Raw genomic sequence first — 17,454 nt, forward strand, 5'->3', positions numbered from 1 at the left:
CTGTCTGCAACTTCACTTCTTCCTTTGATGCAACTGGCACCATGACTTACATGTTACAAGAGAAGGGAACATGTAGAACATCCTGTGGCCAATGACCTCTGAGTTAGCTTTGTCTTATCCATTTGATTTAGTTGACTGCCTCAAGTCTCTAATGACAAAAATGTTCTAGGCATAATCCAACTCACTGACACAGTAGGCTATCAATAAAGAGCAATTACCATCATCAACATCATATGAAGTTGCTAAGTATTGGTGTTTAGTAACCTTTTCAGCAAATGAAACTCTGATTTATTGGGATTGTAACGCTAATAAGAGAAACAGAACATATCTACTATAGAGCTCCAGTGAAATGGACTATACCAGAGCTTACAGGATGCATTGAAATACTGTCTCACAAGACAGCTTCTCGTGTGTTACACTTCCTTTTCTGCACTTTCACTGAATCATCCTGTGCACCATGGATGCTAACCTAATAAAACTTGGAAGCAGGTGAAGGTGTCGGATCATTATGTTCAAACTCTACAATGTAGACTAGAAGTCTTCTTGGTGACTAAACACTGAAACGCCCATCTAAGTTTCAAGCTCACCACACCTGGTCAATCTGGAATGTCAGCATAATCCTACCAGAACCACTGTTAATGCGGTGTTATTACCTGTGCAAACCATGCCAGTGCTGATTGTGAAACACAGTTAGATTCATTTGGGGGTAAGGGCAACGAACTGGAACTAAGCTTACCTGTGCTTTTCTTTTCTTCCGCACAGTACTCTCTAATGTTGGGGGTTCGTCCTTGCCGATAATTTCAGAGAGGTCACCTAATCCCACTTCAGGCCCTTGCTTTAAGCCACCTTCTTTCTTGGAGTGGATTCCAAAGAGGTCTGACATGATGTCTGTATCTCCTGCCTCACCCTTTACAAAGTGGACCAGCTCAGTGGTGACACCTGGCTCAGTCACTTCTGCCCTGTCAGTTTCTATTACATCATCATGGATCCCAAACTGAGTGGGGTCGGGCATGTCACCTAGGATCTTAGTCACTCTGATGTTCTTTGCCCCTTCGACAAGGCCCCCTCCAAACACTGTGTTCCAGAGGATCTGAAAGATTCCTCCAAAGATTGTGAAGAGCAACTGAAAGAGGCCCACAAACAGCATCCAGAAGAAGGAGAAGAACACCTTGACCAGTTCCTTTGCACTCATCTTTTTTACATTCCTGTATTGTTTCCTGAGGTTCTTCAAGGTTGCCCTCTTCAGAAACTTGGTGACATTTCTCTTTACTGAGACACAGGCCATAGTAAAAGCAGAGGCAGACTCAAAAGATTTCTCTTCCTCCTCCCCCTCGGTTTCTATAGAATAAGCAGAGTCTTCATCCTCTTCCTCTTCCTCTTCCGGCCTGTCAGTTGAGTCAGATTCTGAGATCTGAGATGCTAATTGCATCTCAAAGATTGTATCCTCACAGAAGTTCACAAACAATTCCATCTTCTCTTGCTCCCCGCCTTCATTGACAACATCGAAGATGAACTGTCGCTTAGATTCCTTCACTTGAGGTTTTTCCCACTGAGTTCGACTGGATTCACTGATCTCAAAATAAACACGCTCAATTTTCTTGGCCCCACCCATGATCTCAATTCGACCCAGGTATGGCTCGAAGTAATTTAGCACACTTTCTGCTGGGTCCAACAGACTCTTGAGACGGGAATCGTTGGGCATATGTTCAGAGAGATTTGTCAATAACACTGCCACATTGAACCCTATGTCCTTGGCTGGCTCATGGAACCTCTCTACAAAATCCACATAATTAAACATGTCGTTCTCATCAGCCTCTGTACATGAAAGGAGAAAGTCGATCTCTGACTGTGTATATTGCTTTAGACCTTCCATGGCCTTCTGAAATTCTTTTCGAGAGATGATCCCTTTGCCATCTGGGTCATATTCTTTGAAGGTGTCTGAGCTGGTTAAGTCTTTAAGTTTCAAAAACATGTCAAAGAATTTCAAGATCATCTCTACATTAGTGGATGATTCTACCAGCGTGTCAACCATCTGCTTTCCGATAGTCCCATTTACCACATTTCCTGTGAGGCAGGTTCAAAAAGACATACAAATATATAAATGAACCCAAGTTATCATGCAACTGGACAGGCAGCTATTTTTAGAAGACTCATGTGCCAAATTAGCCAGTTTATTTCTGACCATAATGATTCGAAAATAGGAGAGAGCAGCAAGCCATAACAACTATCCCACCAGGAGCCAAGGGACAAGAAACCAGGGCAAGAGGGAAATGGCCACACCATGGCCTTGTTTCTGCCCTGGGGCCTACGAGGTGGTTTTATTATTAGATCTCTGGGAATACATAGGGATACACAGCGTCCCTTTGATCCCCTTTGACCTGGGAGGGTGCCCAATTAGATGGCTGGCATACACACTGGCAGCCAGATGTGTCAAAAAGCAATGGGGAGAGGGAAAGGATAGGGAGGGGCAAAGCTTGGAGGTTTTCCCCAGTTCATTCTGGCTTTCCTATTGGCATCAAATGAGTTGGTTTCAGGCGTTGTCCATCAGACCATGTGCCCCTCACTCATTTTTGTTTTCATTCTGAAAAATTTGTCATTCTACCTGATGTCGTCTGACATCAGTGACCTTCGAGAAGGATAATCTGTGTGATTAGTAAGGTTAGCGCTCAGACCAATTACAGTTGTGTGAATGCCTAGTTATACCAAACAGCCCAACCTTCCAGGAGGGACAGAAGCATCACCACCATGTCCTGAAGGAGATCCAAGAGTTCCTTCAGCAGCTCGATCTGACTGGAATCCTAGAACAGAAACAGGAGATACCCCTGAGCTATCTGATCCCTCAGCAAAGTCCAGGGGAGTGAGCAAGAAGGGCCTTCTCTGGGAAGATCAGGTGAAGGCTGCATCGAGGCAGGAATGAGATCCCTTCTCGATGCGAGTGAAGGTGGCTTAAATCCACTGCCTGGAGGACAGGGATGCTCATCCAAGCACAGCTCCTTCACATTCTGCTCAGTACAAACGCAGCAGATACACCGATTGTCACTAAACACTACCTAACGGCCCCATACGCTAAAAAACCTTCAGGTACTTCTTAAGTTTATTTCTTGTTCTCTGTACTGGAGAACTACCTATCATGAGCTCTATGGGAGATGCTGTTGTAATCTAACTAAGGGAGCATTAGATTACCAAGTAGTGTGTCCTTTCCTTGAGGCTTTGATTACCCCAGTTGTAGCTGGTGGTGATCAGGGGGCCACTGAATCTTTATTTAAGCATGCTATTCCTTTGGATGCTTTTGATGTTCTGTTTGGTTTTATTACAAGCAATACAGGCAGAGAGTACTGGAAAACTACCTCTGTGTTGCAAACCCTTCAGCATATACAGGAGTGAGTATGTGAAAGATCTCATCTAAGGGTGAAATTAAAATTAGAGAATTACGTTTGCACGAAAAACTGAAGGCAATTAGTTATTTACTTTAGGGTTTTTTTTTTTTTTTTTTTTTTTTTTGAGACAGGGTTTCTCTGTGTAGTCCCAGTGGTCTATCCTGGAACTCATTCTGTAGAACAGGCTGGCCTTGAATTCAGAGATCTGCATCTGCCTGTCTCTGCTTCCTGAGTGCTGGGATTGACAGTCTGAGCCACCACCTATCAGTTTGAAGGTCATTAAAAAAATTTTTTTTTCTTCCTCTGGGTCATACTTGTTTTTACCGATTCTCTGTTTCTCTTGCCAAAAGCTTTGTCTAGCCATTCAGTTTCCTGGGGAACTTTCCCCTACCTATTGTGTGTCATAGCTTTATTGAAAAACAACAGCAACAGCAACAACAGCAAACCTGTAGCAGGACAGACTACTAGAGCTGAGAAGAGACCTCAGAGGCCAACCCCTTATACTTTATAGATGATGAAACCAAAAGCTGGAGTGGGGAGGAACTTTCCCAACATCACTGATGAGGAGGTGGCAGGGTAAGGGCTCTTATCTCCAGAGCCTCTACACCACACTGTCATGATTGACACAGACATGGACATGTTACTGCCAAATTAGTAGTCCCTTCCAGAACTCCTTTCCCATAAGGCCAGAGTCAAAAGGGGAAAAAAAATGAAGGGTCAAACAGCACATTCCAAAAGAGAAGAGGCAGGTGTGATAGCCTTGAAATCTTCAGATTTAAATTAATGCTGCAAATGTCCCTCCAATCAGTCTGAAACACATCTTGAAGTGCTCCTACATGTGTTGCCATGGAGAGAGGCGATCACCGACTATAGATGCTACATTTATTTGTTCATAATAAATGTTCTCAGTGGTTCTGATTCATCTTGCCAGAGAGATGGGGAGGAGAGGTAGAGATGGATACGGAGAGGAAGCGGGGGAAGGGGCATTTGTGGATGACAGAGGCATGCAACATTCGGCAGGTGAGACACATCGATGTTTGGTATTCTAAAATGAAAGGATTGTGACCGGGAAGCAAAGGGGAGGAGCACCATGGAACACAGTGCTGAGGCACTTACAAAATAATAGGTTGGTGGGACACAAGGAAGGAAGAAGCTGCGTTCATGCAAAAGCCCCCCTGGGATGCCCCTGAAGACATACATCTGTTTCCCGGTTTTGGTTTTTTTTTGTTTGGTTGGTTTTTTTTTTTTTTTTGGTCCTCAGTTTTAAGAATGAGACCTAATCTGTTTGGCTTTCCCAGCCTTTGATTAAACAGCCACACCCACAAGGGGAAGTTGAAAGGAAAGGAAGTTAACCCAACATTTCACTGTAATGAAACGTGTAGAGGAACAGGCCACAGTACCTGAGAAAGCTTCATCTGCATGTTAGCAAATACATGGAGGAACCCGACTACTGCATCCCACAGCCTACTGTGAGCCAGGCTTTGCTGGTTCCCGATGCAAGGGCCCTGTAGAGAGGAGACAGCCTGATTCCACATGGTGTCAGCCAGAGCCTGTCCTATCAGGACATTTGACTGAGGGTAACATGAGAAGGCCTTTCACACTCATTATTCCATGTTTCAGTATTTTCCCAAGTTGCTTTTCATTCTTTCTAATTACAGGACTTTCTTTCTAGGTGGAGAATGAGGGCTTCATTGCCCAGTGATTGTCTTTTAGCTTCAGAATGAAGAATATAGTTAATGAAATAGTTAAATACTATGGTTGAAGCAGGTCTGAAGGACATTCCTCTATATCAGCAGCTTTCAACCTTCTTAATGCTCCAACCCTTTAATACAGTTCCCTATGTTGTGGTGGTCCCCAACTATACAATTATTTCCACTGCTACTTCATAAGTGTAATTTTACTAGTGTTATGAACCATAATGCAAAATATCTGTACTTTCTGATGGCCTTAGGCACCCCCTGTGAAAGGGCCAGTCAACCCCAAACCCTCCCAGGTTGAGAACCACCACTCTACCCTCTCTTCACCCAGTTCTTTCCCTGGAAGGCCTTTTAAGGAAAACAAGGGTATCAGAGACAATCTACCTGTTGTTCTCAAGCAAAGCTCCATGCTAGTGCTACAAACTTCTGACTAATCAAAGTTCAAAGTCTCAGTACTAATGGCAGTGATCAGCTACTTCTAGGGTTTTCTTACTAAGTTAAACATTATATATAAATACCAACTCAAAATTTTTTTCTTAAGGCCAAATGTAGATGACTTAGTTACTAGTTTGCTTTTCTATGGTAGTAACCTTCCTATTTATAGCTGCCCTTCCTTAACTGTCCTTCAAAGTCTTGGGTTTTGGGTGTTTTGTTGTTTGTTTTAATCTTTTACTCAATCTCCAAATTTCTCCTCAATAAGAAAGATCTGAAAAGGACACATATATCATCCCAAGAATGTAAGAGTCTTATAGTAGGATTCCTAAGGGAAAGTTGAGAGGAAGAAGTGTTACCTACTTTCCCACATCGCACAAGCATGTTTAAAAGTTACTGTTCATCTATGTTTAGTTTCTGGTCCCTAGAGGTCCATTTTTCTAGGTAGTGCACTAGTGGCCAATAAATTCATTTCAGCATAAAACTAGTCGTTGAAAGAAACATGTTTACAGAACATGGGTTCAGCTGGTGTGTGGAGCACTCCAGGAGAAATCTGTTTTTGTTCAAAGGTTCTCCTTTGAGAAGTCTGCATCTATTCCTGGGTGGGGTACTACTGGCCTTTCCTTAATGGAGTCCTTCTCTTTTTACACTTGATCTTAGCCAAAGGCTGAGAAGCGATAGCCCTTCTCTTTTTATTTTGAGTTTTAATACAGTTTAACTTTGCTACATTAAAAACCCCAATTTTCTAGGTAGGACAGTAAGTTTTGTATTTATTTTTATGAGAAAAAAATCTAAATGAGCTAGTGATACCTCATGATTTGGATGATGAATGAAAATACAGTTGCTCCCCTTCTTTCCTTCCTTCCTTCTTCCCTTCCCTTTCTTTTCTTTTTTTTTTTCTCTTTCTTCCTTTCTTTCTTTTTTCTTTTTTCTTTTTCTTTTTTTCAGTACTGGGGATTCAACCTGGGACCTCCCACAATCCAGGCAGAAACTCTTGAGCTATAGCCTCAGATCTTTTAAAATGATCTCCTTACCCAGCTGGCCTTTTATTCATTCTCTACCCCAGGCAGGTCCTGAGCTTAGGATCATCTCGTCTCATCCTCTAGATAATGTTTTTCCCAGAACAAATTTCAACTCCATTATGTAAAACAAAGAGCCACATTCAGATTACAGAATGGGGAGAGAAGGAAATGACAAGGGATGAAATAAATGCTCTTCTTTTCTTTCCTTGGTTTTTCTTCAGTTGCAGCAAACTGAAGTAATTGTTGACATCATGTCTCATGAAATCTCTCACAATCCTATCTCCATGACTTTTCCAAAAGACCAGTCTACTTCCTTCTTTATTTATCCATAGCCAGTGTGTATCTGTAATGGCATTGTGCTCTGGGGTTCAAAAGAGCTTTCTCTTCCACTGAACTCATACATGTGTGCTTTATTTGTTTCATTTATTGCTGTCTGATTCTGAATCTCAGGATGTTGTTCCAGCTATCTCCCGTTCCATTTCCCCATGTTTGGTACATAATAGTTATGATTTGAGCCATAATGCAAGTGATTATTTCAAATCTTGTGCAATCATCGCCTATCAAATATTTTTCATCATGTATATGATTTTTTTCAATGACACTGAAAGCGCTTTCATGGTAGAGACAATAAATTATATTCTTCCCGGGAACTAAGGAGAGAACACAGCTAAATGTTTTGTTCAATCAATAAATGAGCAATAAATAAATGAACTCATGTATCCATGAGTTTTCTGGTTATGATAATATAAACATTAAGTGTCAATTTTGCTTCTAAAAAATCTTGTATCACAGAAGGCTGATATGGCAACTGGGTTATATAGGCAGTTATACCTAAATATATCATCCATCTCTCTTCACAGTAGGTAGACTGTTGTGGGAAATAGAGATTGTTATAGAAAGAGAAAGAAAACTAGAATATTAAGACAGAGATCCACTTTTTATTACTTGAGTTGACTAACTTCTTCCCTAGTAAGAGCTCAAAGATTCTGGATTTTGTTGTTTATTTGATTTTGTGACAGTCTCACCATGTCACCTAGACCAGCTTCAAACTCAATACTATCCCACCTCAGCCTCCAAAGTCCAGGATTGTAGGTATGTGTCACCATGGTAAGGATTGTAGGTATATGTCACCATGGTAAGGATTGTAGGTATGTGTCACCATGGTAAGGATTGTAGGTATGTGTCACCATGGTAGATAGATTTCTGAGGTTTCGTTTGTTTGTTTATACCATTGTTCTATAATTCTATCTCCATACTTACAGAACACCAGATATTGGTACTTTATCAAGTATTCTAGACTGAAGAATGTTAAGCTGAACCAATTTTTTCTTTTATTATTCATTTACAGTCAATCTCGAAAGGAAAACTAAAATGTCTCCCCTCCCCACTTTGAGACAGGTTGTCTCTGTGTAACAGAGCCCTAGCTATTTTGGATCATGCTTTGTAGACCAGACTGGCCTTGAACTCACAGAGATCCACTTGCCTTTGCCTTCTGAGTGGTGGGATTAAAGGCGTGTGCCACCACGTCTGGAGGAAAGCAAAATGTAATGAGGTAAATGAAAATAAAGTGTGACAACACCATGGACAAATCCCAGTTGGGGACCACAGACTGCAGGACCTCAGAGACCACAGGTACCAGTAGTTCCTTTTTTTTTAGATAAAAAGTGTCAGCATTGGGACTGAGTACATAGGCCAATCACTGTGTGCATCCAAATACTCCTTAGAGAATATAGAAAATGAGAATGTTGAAAATATTCTATTTGCTATCAATTCTGCATTTATTATTAACACCTACCTGGATGTACTCTGTAAGAGAATTAAAAATTTGCTTGGTGACTGCCAGAGCTTTAGAGAAATTATGCTGTCCAGATTCATCAATGATGTCCTTTCCTGAATAGTACCAATAGAAATCGCTGATTGATTCCTAAAAACAAACAGCAGAGTTTGATATTTCTCTGTCTGAATTCAAGGAAAGTAAACTCAGTGGACAAGAAGGATTCAGAAGTATCCCACATCTCTATGCCTCTGCTAGGACAGGAGCTGGGGACCCTGCGAAGATGGACAGAGATAGTCCTAACACCTTCCTTTCAAACACACACATGTCTCCAATGGGGAGAACAGATGAGGATGACACTCAGTTTTTAGTACCTGGGAGACTATGATATATAACTTTCAAAGTGAACCATGCCCACCAGAGATAACAGAGATTATCATCCAAATCACCATATTAACAGCAAAGGAATAGCAGCTCAGTGGCAAATGCTGTTTTAAGTAATTTATGAATATCAAACCTCTCAATATTTATTACCACTCGGAGAGGCAAGTGCTACCCATCATATAGACAAGAGAACTGCACCGTAGGGAACCTAAGTAGATTATTCCCGATTCCCAGAACATGATAAAACCAGGGGGAGAAATCTGTTACAAAAAAAGGTCAGGTGAGTTCTCAACACCTACAATGTGAAAACGTATCAAATTCTTCTTACCATAAACAAGTTTTTCTCGTAAAACTATACTTCTTAGTCATAAGTCATTTGATTATTCTTTCTTGGCTATTGAGGCTGGATGTTCACTGACAACACTAACATCAACCAGTATTTTATAATACATTTTCATAGCTAAGGTCCTCTCTCTTTCTTTGAATGCATGTTTTAGGAATTAAAAATTCCCTTAGGTGTGAAAAAACAGATTGCAACTCCTCCTTTGAGAGTCAGATGATATAGACACTTTTTTTGTCCAATGTAGACCTAATGCCTACATTTTCAACTTAACCATGGTATTGAAGTAGCATAGATTCAGTTGAAATTGTACTTGAAATTCTGAGTATTATTTTCTCAACTAGCAATTTATGGTATGATGCTCTCTCATAATGCTAGGCAGGAGCCATGAACCATAGTTCAGAGTAAGCCACACAATCTTAAGAATAAACCACCAAAATGCTATAGTGCAGTGGTTCTCAACCTTCCTAATGCTGTGACACTTTTATACAGTTCTTCATGTTTTGGTGACCCCCAGACATAAAGTTATTTTCTTTGTTACTTCATAACTGTAATTTTGCTATTGCTATGAATCATAATGCAAATATCTATTTCCAATGGTCTTAGATAATATCCATGAAAGGGTCATTTGACCCCCCAAAAGTTTGCAACCCACAAGTTGAGAACCACTACATAGTGTATCATCTCATTTAGCTATGACATTTGGTAGCTAGGTGTATGAGATTCTTCTTTAGCATATGGTTGGTTTATCAGGATATAACCCCATTGAGGAACTTTTGTATCCTGGGTCTCCATGGATCTGCATAGCCATTGTTAACTTGTATAACTGTAGATGAAACACGCCATTGCCTAAGGCCTCCCAACTCACCTGCAGACGCAGAAGGTAGTCCACAGTGCTAATGATGATGTTCACAGTAGTGGTGTTGCCCATCTGAGTCCTCAGGAAGTTCTGAAAGTCTGAGAGTACCAGTTCTGAGTCAGAACCTAGGCTCACTACACCAAAAGGAGCCAGGCATGCCTCTTAGCTGAGCTTAGAAGTAGCATACTATGTGGCTCATGTTCTACACAGATAATAAATATATTTGGAGTCTTGTAGATCCTCCTCTCCTCTATGCCCTGCCAACCTGGTGACATCTAAAACAAGATGAGACCCAATAGGTGACGTGAAAGGGCTCATGATTCCAGGGGTGGTTTAGCCTTGGTGACACTAAACAATAGCAGCCATAAGTCTAATGGTCACTTTATAGAGCCTCTCTTGTTGAGGACTAGATGAATTGGTAATCTTGGATAGGGTGGTGGTTTGAATGAGAATGGCCCCCAATAGAATGGCTCATATGTTTGAATGGTTGATGTCCAGTTAGTGGAACTGTTTGGGAAGGATTAGAGGGTGTGGCCTTGTTGAAGGAGGTGTGCTCTGGGAGTGAGCTTTGAAGTTTTAAAAACCCATGCCAGACCCAGTTTTATTCTGTCTTTTCCTGCTGTGTTTGGATCAGGATGTAAAGCTCTCAACTACTGCTCCAGCATCATGCATCATGCCTGGCTGCTTCTCACCATGATGATCATGGACCAACCCTCTAAAATTATAAGCAAGTCCCCAAATAAGAGTTGCCTTGGTCATGGTATCTCTTTGCAGCCACAGAACAGTAACTAAACCAGAAAGCAGCTAGTTGAATCAAGTGGAGTCCACCAAAATGAATGAGAGTTGTGCATACCAATGCTGTTTTCCCTTGACATGTCAGTCAATACCACTCACCACTGTTATGTCCTTCACAAAGCAACTGTAGGAATCTAAAGAGATCTTGTGTGAATTCATCATTCTGGAGTACCTTTTCACCTTGAAAACATAATATACACATCAGCATTTGCTTGGCTTTTCAACAAGGTACATCTACTAACTCAAATGACTCCAAAAATGACAATAGGGCTTGGAGATGTACCTTTGGATTAATATTGCTAAACTCAGTTAATTGGGAGCCAAGAGCTGCAGAGTACACAGCCCCAACAGTAAACTGTTTAGCCCCAAGACACATCTGTAATCAGAACAACTAGGACAATGGCAGCCAGCCCATAATAACCCATGCTTTACAGATGGAAGAGACTTCTTTAATTAAGCATCAAACTGCTGGGTTAGACTTGACATGCAGCCACCCAACCTAAGATGTGTTTGTACCGAGGCCATTAAATCTATTCTCTTAAGATTTACACACATGATAGGAACTCGGGGAAGAGACTCACACTTACCACGCTCACGAACAATGACTGGTAATAAGAGGAAAAAGAGAAAGTACAAAGTAAGAAACCCATAAATACTATATCAAACTTTCTTCAAATACATCTAACTCCATGAACGCATCTATCTTGGATGCTGGCCTTAGCAAAACTGCATAGAGAAATTTTTTTTTTTGCTCAAATAAGAGCAAATCTTTGCAGATAAAGGAAACAGCATGCAAAGGCTCTGATTAGAAAGAGTTGACATTTCAATCAGGAAGAGAATGACCTTGGCATTCATTAGTTACTTACGTGTCCCTTCTTCTGTAACCATCCCCAGGCCTTCAGCTTTATTCTGTCTCTCAAATGCATTCAAATCAAGGACACTTTTAAGGACAAAAGAAAACAAGGTTCAGGGCTAACTGGTTATGCTGGGAAAATAGATGTCTAATTTCAATGTATCTACGAAGAATATTTTGTCTCATTATCATTAGTAGACCAATACCTAGCAGCTTGGTTAAAAGCCTGACGGTCCCTTGGGTTTGTGCCAAGCACTGTAGTTAACAGATGTGATAGCTCGTGGCCCTTGTTACGTGTATAGAGAGGTGGTGATCACTGTTCAGTTTGAATCCATTCTTATGAATAAAGACTCAGAAAGACTTCCCAAATTAGGAAGACACGAGTTCTTTCTTTCTGAGATTTCATAAACTGCACCCAATGCTCTCCTCCTGCCTTTACTTTCTCTAAAGATCTCAGAGAATTGGAGGAGAGAGCCAGAAACTCTGAAGATTCCAGAGACCACACCCTTTTATGGTTCCTGCTTTGTTCAAAAGCCAGTAGCCATTGAGATTAAGCCTTCTGTGCAATGGTGTCCCTAAACTCACAAAAAAAAAATGGCATTTGTTTGTCCCTGTTTTCTCCTACTTCCTGGCTATAGTCAAGTTTTGCTGAAGCAGCAAGGCCCAGCACTACCCTAAGCCTGGGAACGATATCACTGTAGGGTCAGATTACTTTAAAGGAAATCTCCTTCTGTTTTCTTAACAGTTTAGTTTTTCTCGGATCTGAAAAGTGTCCTGGAGCATAACGTTTTATGAATTGCTCTTAGGGAGGTGTATGGCTGAGCCCATGAAGCCTCTAGACATTAATTAGCCTCAATTCTGCTGCTGTTCAGAGGAGATGTTGCAAGACTAGAAAGACGTTGGCACTCTTTTCCTTTCTTTTGGGGGAGTCATGACTTGGGAATTTTAAACAGAAAACAGTGAAATTTCTATTCCTACCTTTGTTGTTTTACTTTACAGGTTTAAAAAAATATATTTATTTTTGTGTATAAGTGTTTTCGTGCATGTTTGTTTATGTACCATGTACATACCTAGTACCCATGTGAGTCAGACGAGGGTATGGGATCTCCTAAAACTTTAGTTATAGATAGTTTTAACTGAACCTGGGCACTCTGCAGAAGCTCCAAGGCCCTTCATCCCTCTCTCCTCTCTTCAGGCCCTAGCTTTGTAGTTTTTCCAATCCCAGGTTATGCTATATAAAACGGGTTTGCTGGAAATCTCCAAATTATCTTGCTGTTTTGCTATTTGGATTTTGCTGTACTGGGTTGGGAGACAGGTGGGTGGGGCTAACCTAGGGAAGGACATTTGGACCCTGTTGCTTTGAAGCTTTGAGTTTGAATTGGTGCCATACATGTCCAAGTCTCATTTCAACCCCTAAAAGCCCATGCTGAATGTTTTAATTTTCCAGCTGCTTAAGTATTTTACAGATATGTGTTATTTGTATAATAATCAAACCCATTAAAGTGTCTTAAAACTTCTGTGAGAAGTCATCCTGCAATTAAGTTATGTCACTTGTCCCTCTGTGCTATCATTATAAATGGATTATAAACAAATTTAGCAGTCTCACATGCTGTAACGTATTGAGAGAACTCTTAGACACCTAGTGGAAGTTTTATGAGTAATGTAGAACCCAGTTTTCTGGATTTTGTAAACCCTGAGTCCACTGGTGTTATTTATTTGATGCTTAATGAGTCAGGCGTAGGAATAGTACATTCTCTTTTCCTGAGAGAGACAATGAACTAATAGGCCATTAGAGAAAAAAAAGAGTTAAGAGCAAGAGATTATGCTGCAGCGTGGATTGTACCCAATCAAATAAGGTTGGCAAGATTATAAAGTCTGCTGAAGGATGTTTGTCCTCTAAATTTTCAAATGGTAGCCATCATGCTCTATCTTAGCTCTTGATACTTGGAGGCAAATGGGCTAAGTAAGTGCAACTTTGGATTCTTTTAGAATGAGTTTCAGACAATTCACAATACATAGAAAGTTTAGAGAAGGACACTTTTCTTAGAATGTTGGCTCCTTTAAAAATGAGCTAGCATGGTGGCCTTGCAACTTTTGGATACTTATTCAAAAGTTGGTTCAACCATGATTGATAGCTTATACAATTAGGTAAGACCAACTAATAATTCAATGCTTTGCTATTTAGAGTGTATTAAAATTTTGTTCCCATGCCAGGGTAGACCTCTGTCAAAATATATGTTAAAATATGTGCTTACCAAATACCCATTCAACCTCAAAGGACTGTTAGAGGAAAAGATTACAAGTTGTTTTGTGGGTTTAAAGAAAAGTTATCACTAAGAGTGATGTATCCCCTATCTTTGCCATTATTTATTTGATTTCACTTTTGGGGACATCCATGTTCAAAGAAAAACTTATAGTATATATATTGAGCATAGGAAATAACCTACCATAAGGAAGGAAGGGAGGAAGGAAAGAAAGAAGGAAGGCAAGAAAGAAGGAAGGAGGAAAGGAGGGAGGGAGGGAAGGAGGGAAGGAGGGAAGGAAGGAAGGAGGAAGGGAAAGAAGGAGAGGGAGGGAGAAAGAAGACGGGAAGAGAAGAAAGGGAAGAGGAAAGGAGGGTAGGATAGGGAAGGGACTGATAGACCACAGGATGTTTGTGGCTAAGGAAGATTGATGTTTCTTCTCTTAATTTTTTTTTTAAGATTTATTTATTTTATGTATACGAGTACACTGTAGCTGTCTTCAGACTACCAGAAGAGGGCATCAGATCTCATTACAGATGGCTGTGAGCCATCATGTAGTTGTTGGGATTTGAACTCAGGACCTTTGGAAGAGCAGTCAGTGCTCTTAACTACTGAGCCATCTCTCCAGCCCCCATCTTAATGTTTTTAAATCTAATCCTGAATGCTAGGAAACATTGTCAACTTCCTTGGATTTTAAGGTAGATGACCGCCGAATCTTCTCCACAATTCTATGGTAATCTGGCTGATTCTGTATACTTCCATCTGTCTTCCCTCTTTCTCTTGAATTGTGAAGTTTTAAGAATGATGAGTAATTTCTCCATATTTACCTGCAGGACTGCATAAGACCAGAGAGGCTTTGAAAGAATCCAGCATCTTTTTTCTCCTTTAAGTAATCTAGCATTTTCTGCAAAGGAGACACAGTTTAGAGGGAAGCAATGAAAACAGTCACAACTGATGATCTTCCTAATTCCAATGGAGAAATGGCAAATGCCCTGCCACGGAAGCATACAAAAGCAGACTCTTGGGGAAACATCAGAAGAACTGGTATAGTCAAGAAAATATAACCTCTATCCCCAAGGCTTAGGGAGCATGTCAGAAGAGGCTAAAAGATTATAAGAGCAAGAGGACCAGGATGTTAGCTGAGAGACCATCTCCTCTCTATGGTACAGGAAAGCAGTACCCAGGGCATCTCAACAATGGGTCGCCCAAGCAAGGCCTGGACACCACCACCACCAGATGACATGCCTGCCAATCTGGTTCAGGGAAACCTCAGAAGGCCTCATTCCTAGAAGAAAATTAATGACCTCAGGCATTAATGAAGGAGAATTGATCTTTCCCCAGGATGAGTCCATTGATAGGTTTTCCAATACTAAGTGGCCAGCTCTAAAAACATACTTTTGAGCCATACTAAATGGACTCAGAAGGTTATATTTATATGCTTATATGAACACATTCATGTAACAACAATAATTAAAGAAAATATATGCATAATTCAAGCCATCTACTTGGGGAGTCAGAGTCTATTGTACTAAGGCTCATTAGTGTCACCATTTCAGCACAGTATAGTAAACTTTGGACATTTGTGGTTTTATTGTTACCAGTTCTAATTCAGATACTGACTGACTAGCAGCTATCAATACTGACTGTCTCATTTAATGCTCATTGGAGGCTTGGGTATTTTATTTTGTACTCTGAGAAATTAAATACAGGGTCAGCAAGTGCTTTGTCACTGAGCTATATCTCTGAACATTAATTTTATGAGACAGAAGTTCACTCACTACATAGCCCATGTTTGCCATGAACTCAAAATCTCCCAGCCTGATCTTCTCAAATCCTTTACTTGTATTGCCTCCTGTAATAACTTCAGCCTTTACAACAGAATCAGGCATTGTTCTACAGCTATTAGCAAATAACTGTTTAATGAATAAAGCATAATTAAATGAATAGCAGGTTGTGAATTACTGTGTTTTCTCATGGTAAAGCAGTTCACAGGTTAAAGTGCTGAAATAAATGCCAGAGCTTCAGAAACATCCTCTGAGTATTTACAATTCTGTAGAAACTCTGAGGGAAAATGCAACGTTTTGTTCCTTTAATCCACGGCTTTAAAAACCTCTTTGTTAAATACAAACTTGCATGTAGACCGCTGGCTATTGTTGTTATCTGTGTTCCCAGCTACTCTGACATAATTGGCCACTAAGGACAAGCAGCAGCCAAGCATCTGCAGGTAGCCTTCTCAGGGCAGATGAAACCTCATGTTGAGAACTGTCAAGAAGAAGTACCCCAGGATCTCTTCACCCCCTCCCTTGATGCTGAGTTACCTGTTGCACACCAGCATTGCCTCCGTTCAGAATGGCAATCCCCAGCTTCAGTGTCTCAACCACCATGGGGCTCATCTCACCTGCCAGGGTGAAGGTTTTGATTAAGTCACCACCGAGAGAGGTGGCACATCATACCTACTGGGCCTTCTCCAGTCTTGCTAGTGTGACTTTAGCTCAGGGTGTGCTAGCTCTGTGGCAGTTACCTAGGGTCTACCTAGAAACAGTCACCTTTGCTGGCACTTATCATCTGAAGGACCATCTCTGCAGCACCACGCTCGTGCAGCCTTGCTTGTTGATACAGTGTTTTTTGCTTCTCCATCTCCTTCTCCTAGGAAAAGAAGTCATATGGAAAGATTTGCTCTCAGCCCCTTCCCTGTACTCAGCTGTACCGCCTGCTCACGTTCCCCTTGAGCAAATGCAACGGGGTGAAGTAAGCTGAGAGTGAAGCTTTAGGAGCCCAGGAAAGGCAATGCATATCATTCTGGATAAAGCAAACCTCTACATGTTATTTCCAGATACAACCTACCTTCCTCAAAGGATATACCCATGATTCACTCACCCTTGAATGATGGGTTTTCCACTCTTTATGTTGATAGGTAACATAGTGTTTTCACCTTTGATATTACAAAGAAACCTACGATTATTATTTACTTTTTAACAGTGAAGCGCAGGTAAAGGATATTTATTCAATGTGGCCATATTGGGAAGAGGAACAAAAAGATCTAGTGAGTCTTCTCAGTCGTAGTCTTCAGGGTCCTAGCATCAGGCTAAGCCCTGCATGTCAAGGTCTGGACAGTCCATCATTGCTGTTTCAGCTCCAGTCTCTCCTGCAAGGTCACCTGACAAGCTCTAAATCTCTCTCCTGGAGACAAGTTCCTCCTTGCCTGCTTCCAGGGCTCTAGCTTTTCCATCTCCAGCATGAGATTCCTTGGAATCTAAGATTTAAATGTTATTTCCAATATTCTGTTATACAGGAAACAAGCTTGCCAGCCACTTGAATAAATTTGCCCGAATGTAAGAACTGTCCCTGCTTTTAGACTGCAGATATGCTCTGCCATAGCTGGTTACCAGAACTGTAACTACCTGTATTCACTTCATTTTATATTTGGGTGCTCTGCCTATCAAAGAGCACAGGAACCTAAAATTGTGCAATTTTAGGAGTTTTGAGCTTCTGTACTGCCTTGAAATAAAACTACTATCAACCTGCATTTATAGACGAGTGTGGATGATTGCAGTGTTCTTGATTTTTCATTGTTGCTTGTCAGTCACACAGGCAGATGGCAGAGCCATGGCTAGACTTGCTGCTTCAGACACATCAGCAGAACAGTGAGTCTCGTAAGCAAATGGCAGTCACCATCCT

The 17,454-nt window shown here is 41.0% G+C and overlaps 1 protein-coding gene across 6 annotated transcripts in view; it reads right to left on the reverse strand.

The window, feature by feature from the left end:
- The window catches only part of Ryr3 (ryanodine receptor 3), a 586,052-nt gene that overhangs the window by 20,369 nt on the left and 548,229 nt on the right, over positions 1-17,454 (reverse strand). For all 6 annotated transcript variants that reach the window (XM_017316705.2, XM_017316711.2, XM_017316712.2 and 3 more), the window contains 11 exons: positions 16,323-16,422; positions 16,095-16,174; positions 14,604-14,680; positions 11,547-11,620; positions 11,268-11,285; positions 10,780-10,860; positions 9,895-9,983; positions 8,324-8,452; positions 4,778-4,882; positions 2,717-2,798; positions 737-2,064 (listed from right to left, as the gene is read on the reverse strand). In XM_017316705.2, the coding sequence (XP_017172194.1) occupies positions 737-2,064; positions 2,717-2,798; positions 4,778-4,882; positions 8,324-8,452; positions 9,895-9,983; positions 10,780-10,860; positions 11,268-11,285; positions 11,547-11,620; positions 14,604-14,680; positions 16,095-16,174; positions 16,323-16,422 (2,163 nt within the window). The remainder of the gene's footprint in view (positions 1-736; positions 2,065-2,716; positions 2,799-4,777; positions 4,883-8,323; positions 8,453-9,894; positions 9,984-10,779; positions 10,861-11,267; positions 11,286-11,546; positions 11,621-14,603; positions 14,681-16,094; positions 16,175-16,322; positions 16,423-17,454) is intronic.

This window comes from Mus musculus, chromosome 2, assembly GCF_000001635.26.
Source record: "Mus musculus strain C57BL/6J chromosome 2, GRCm38.p6 C57BL/6J".
NCBI classification, from domain to species: domain Eukaryota; kingdom Metazoa; phylum Chordata; class Mammalia; order Rodentia; family Muridae; genus Mus; species Mus musculus.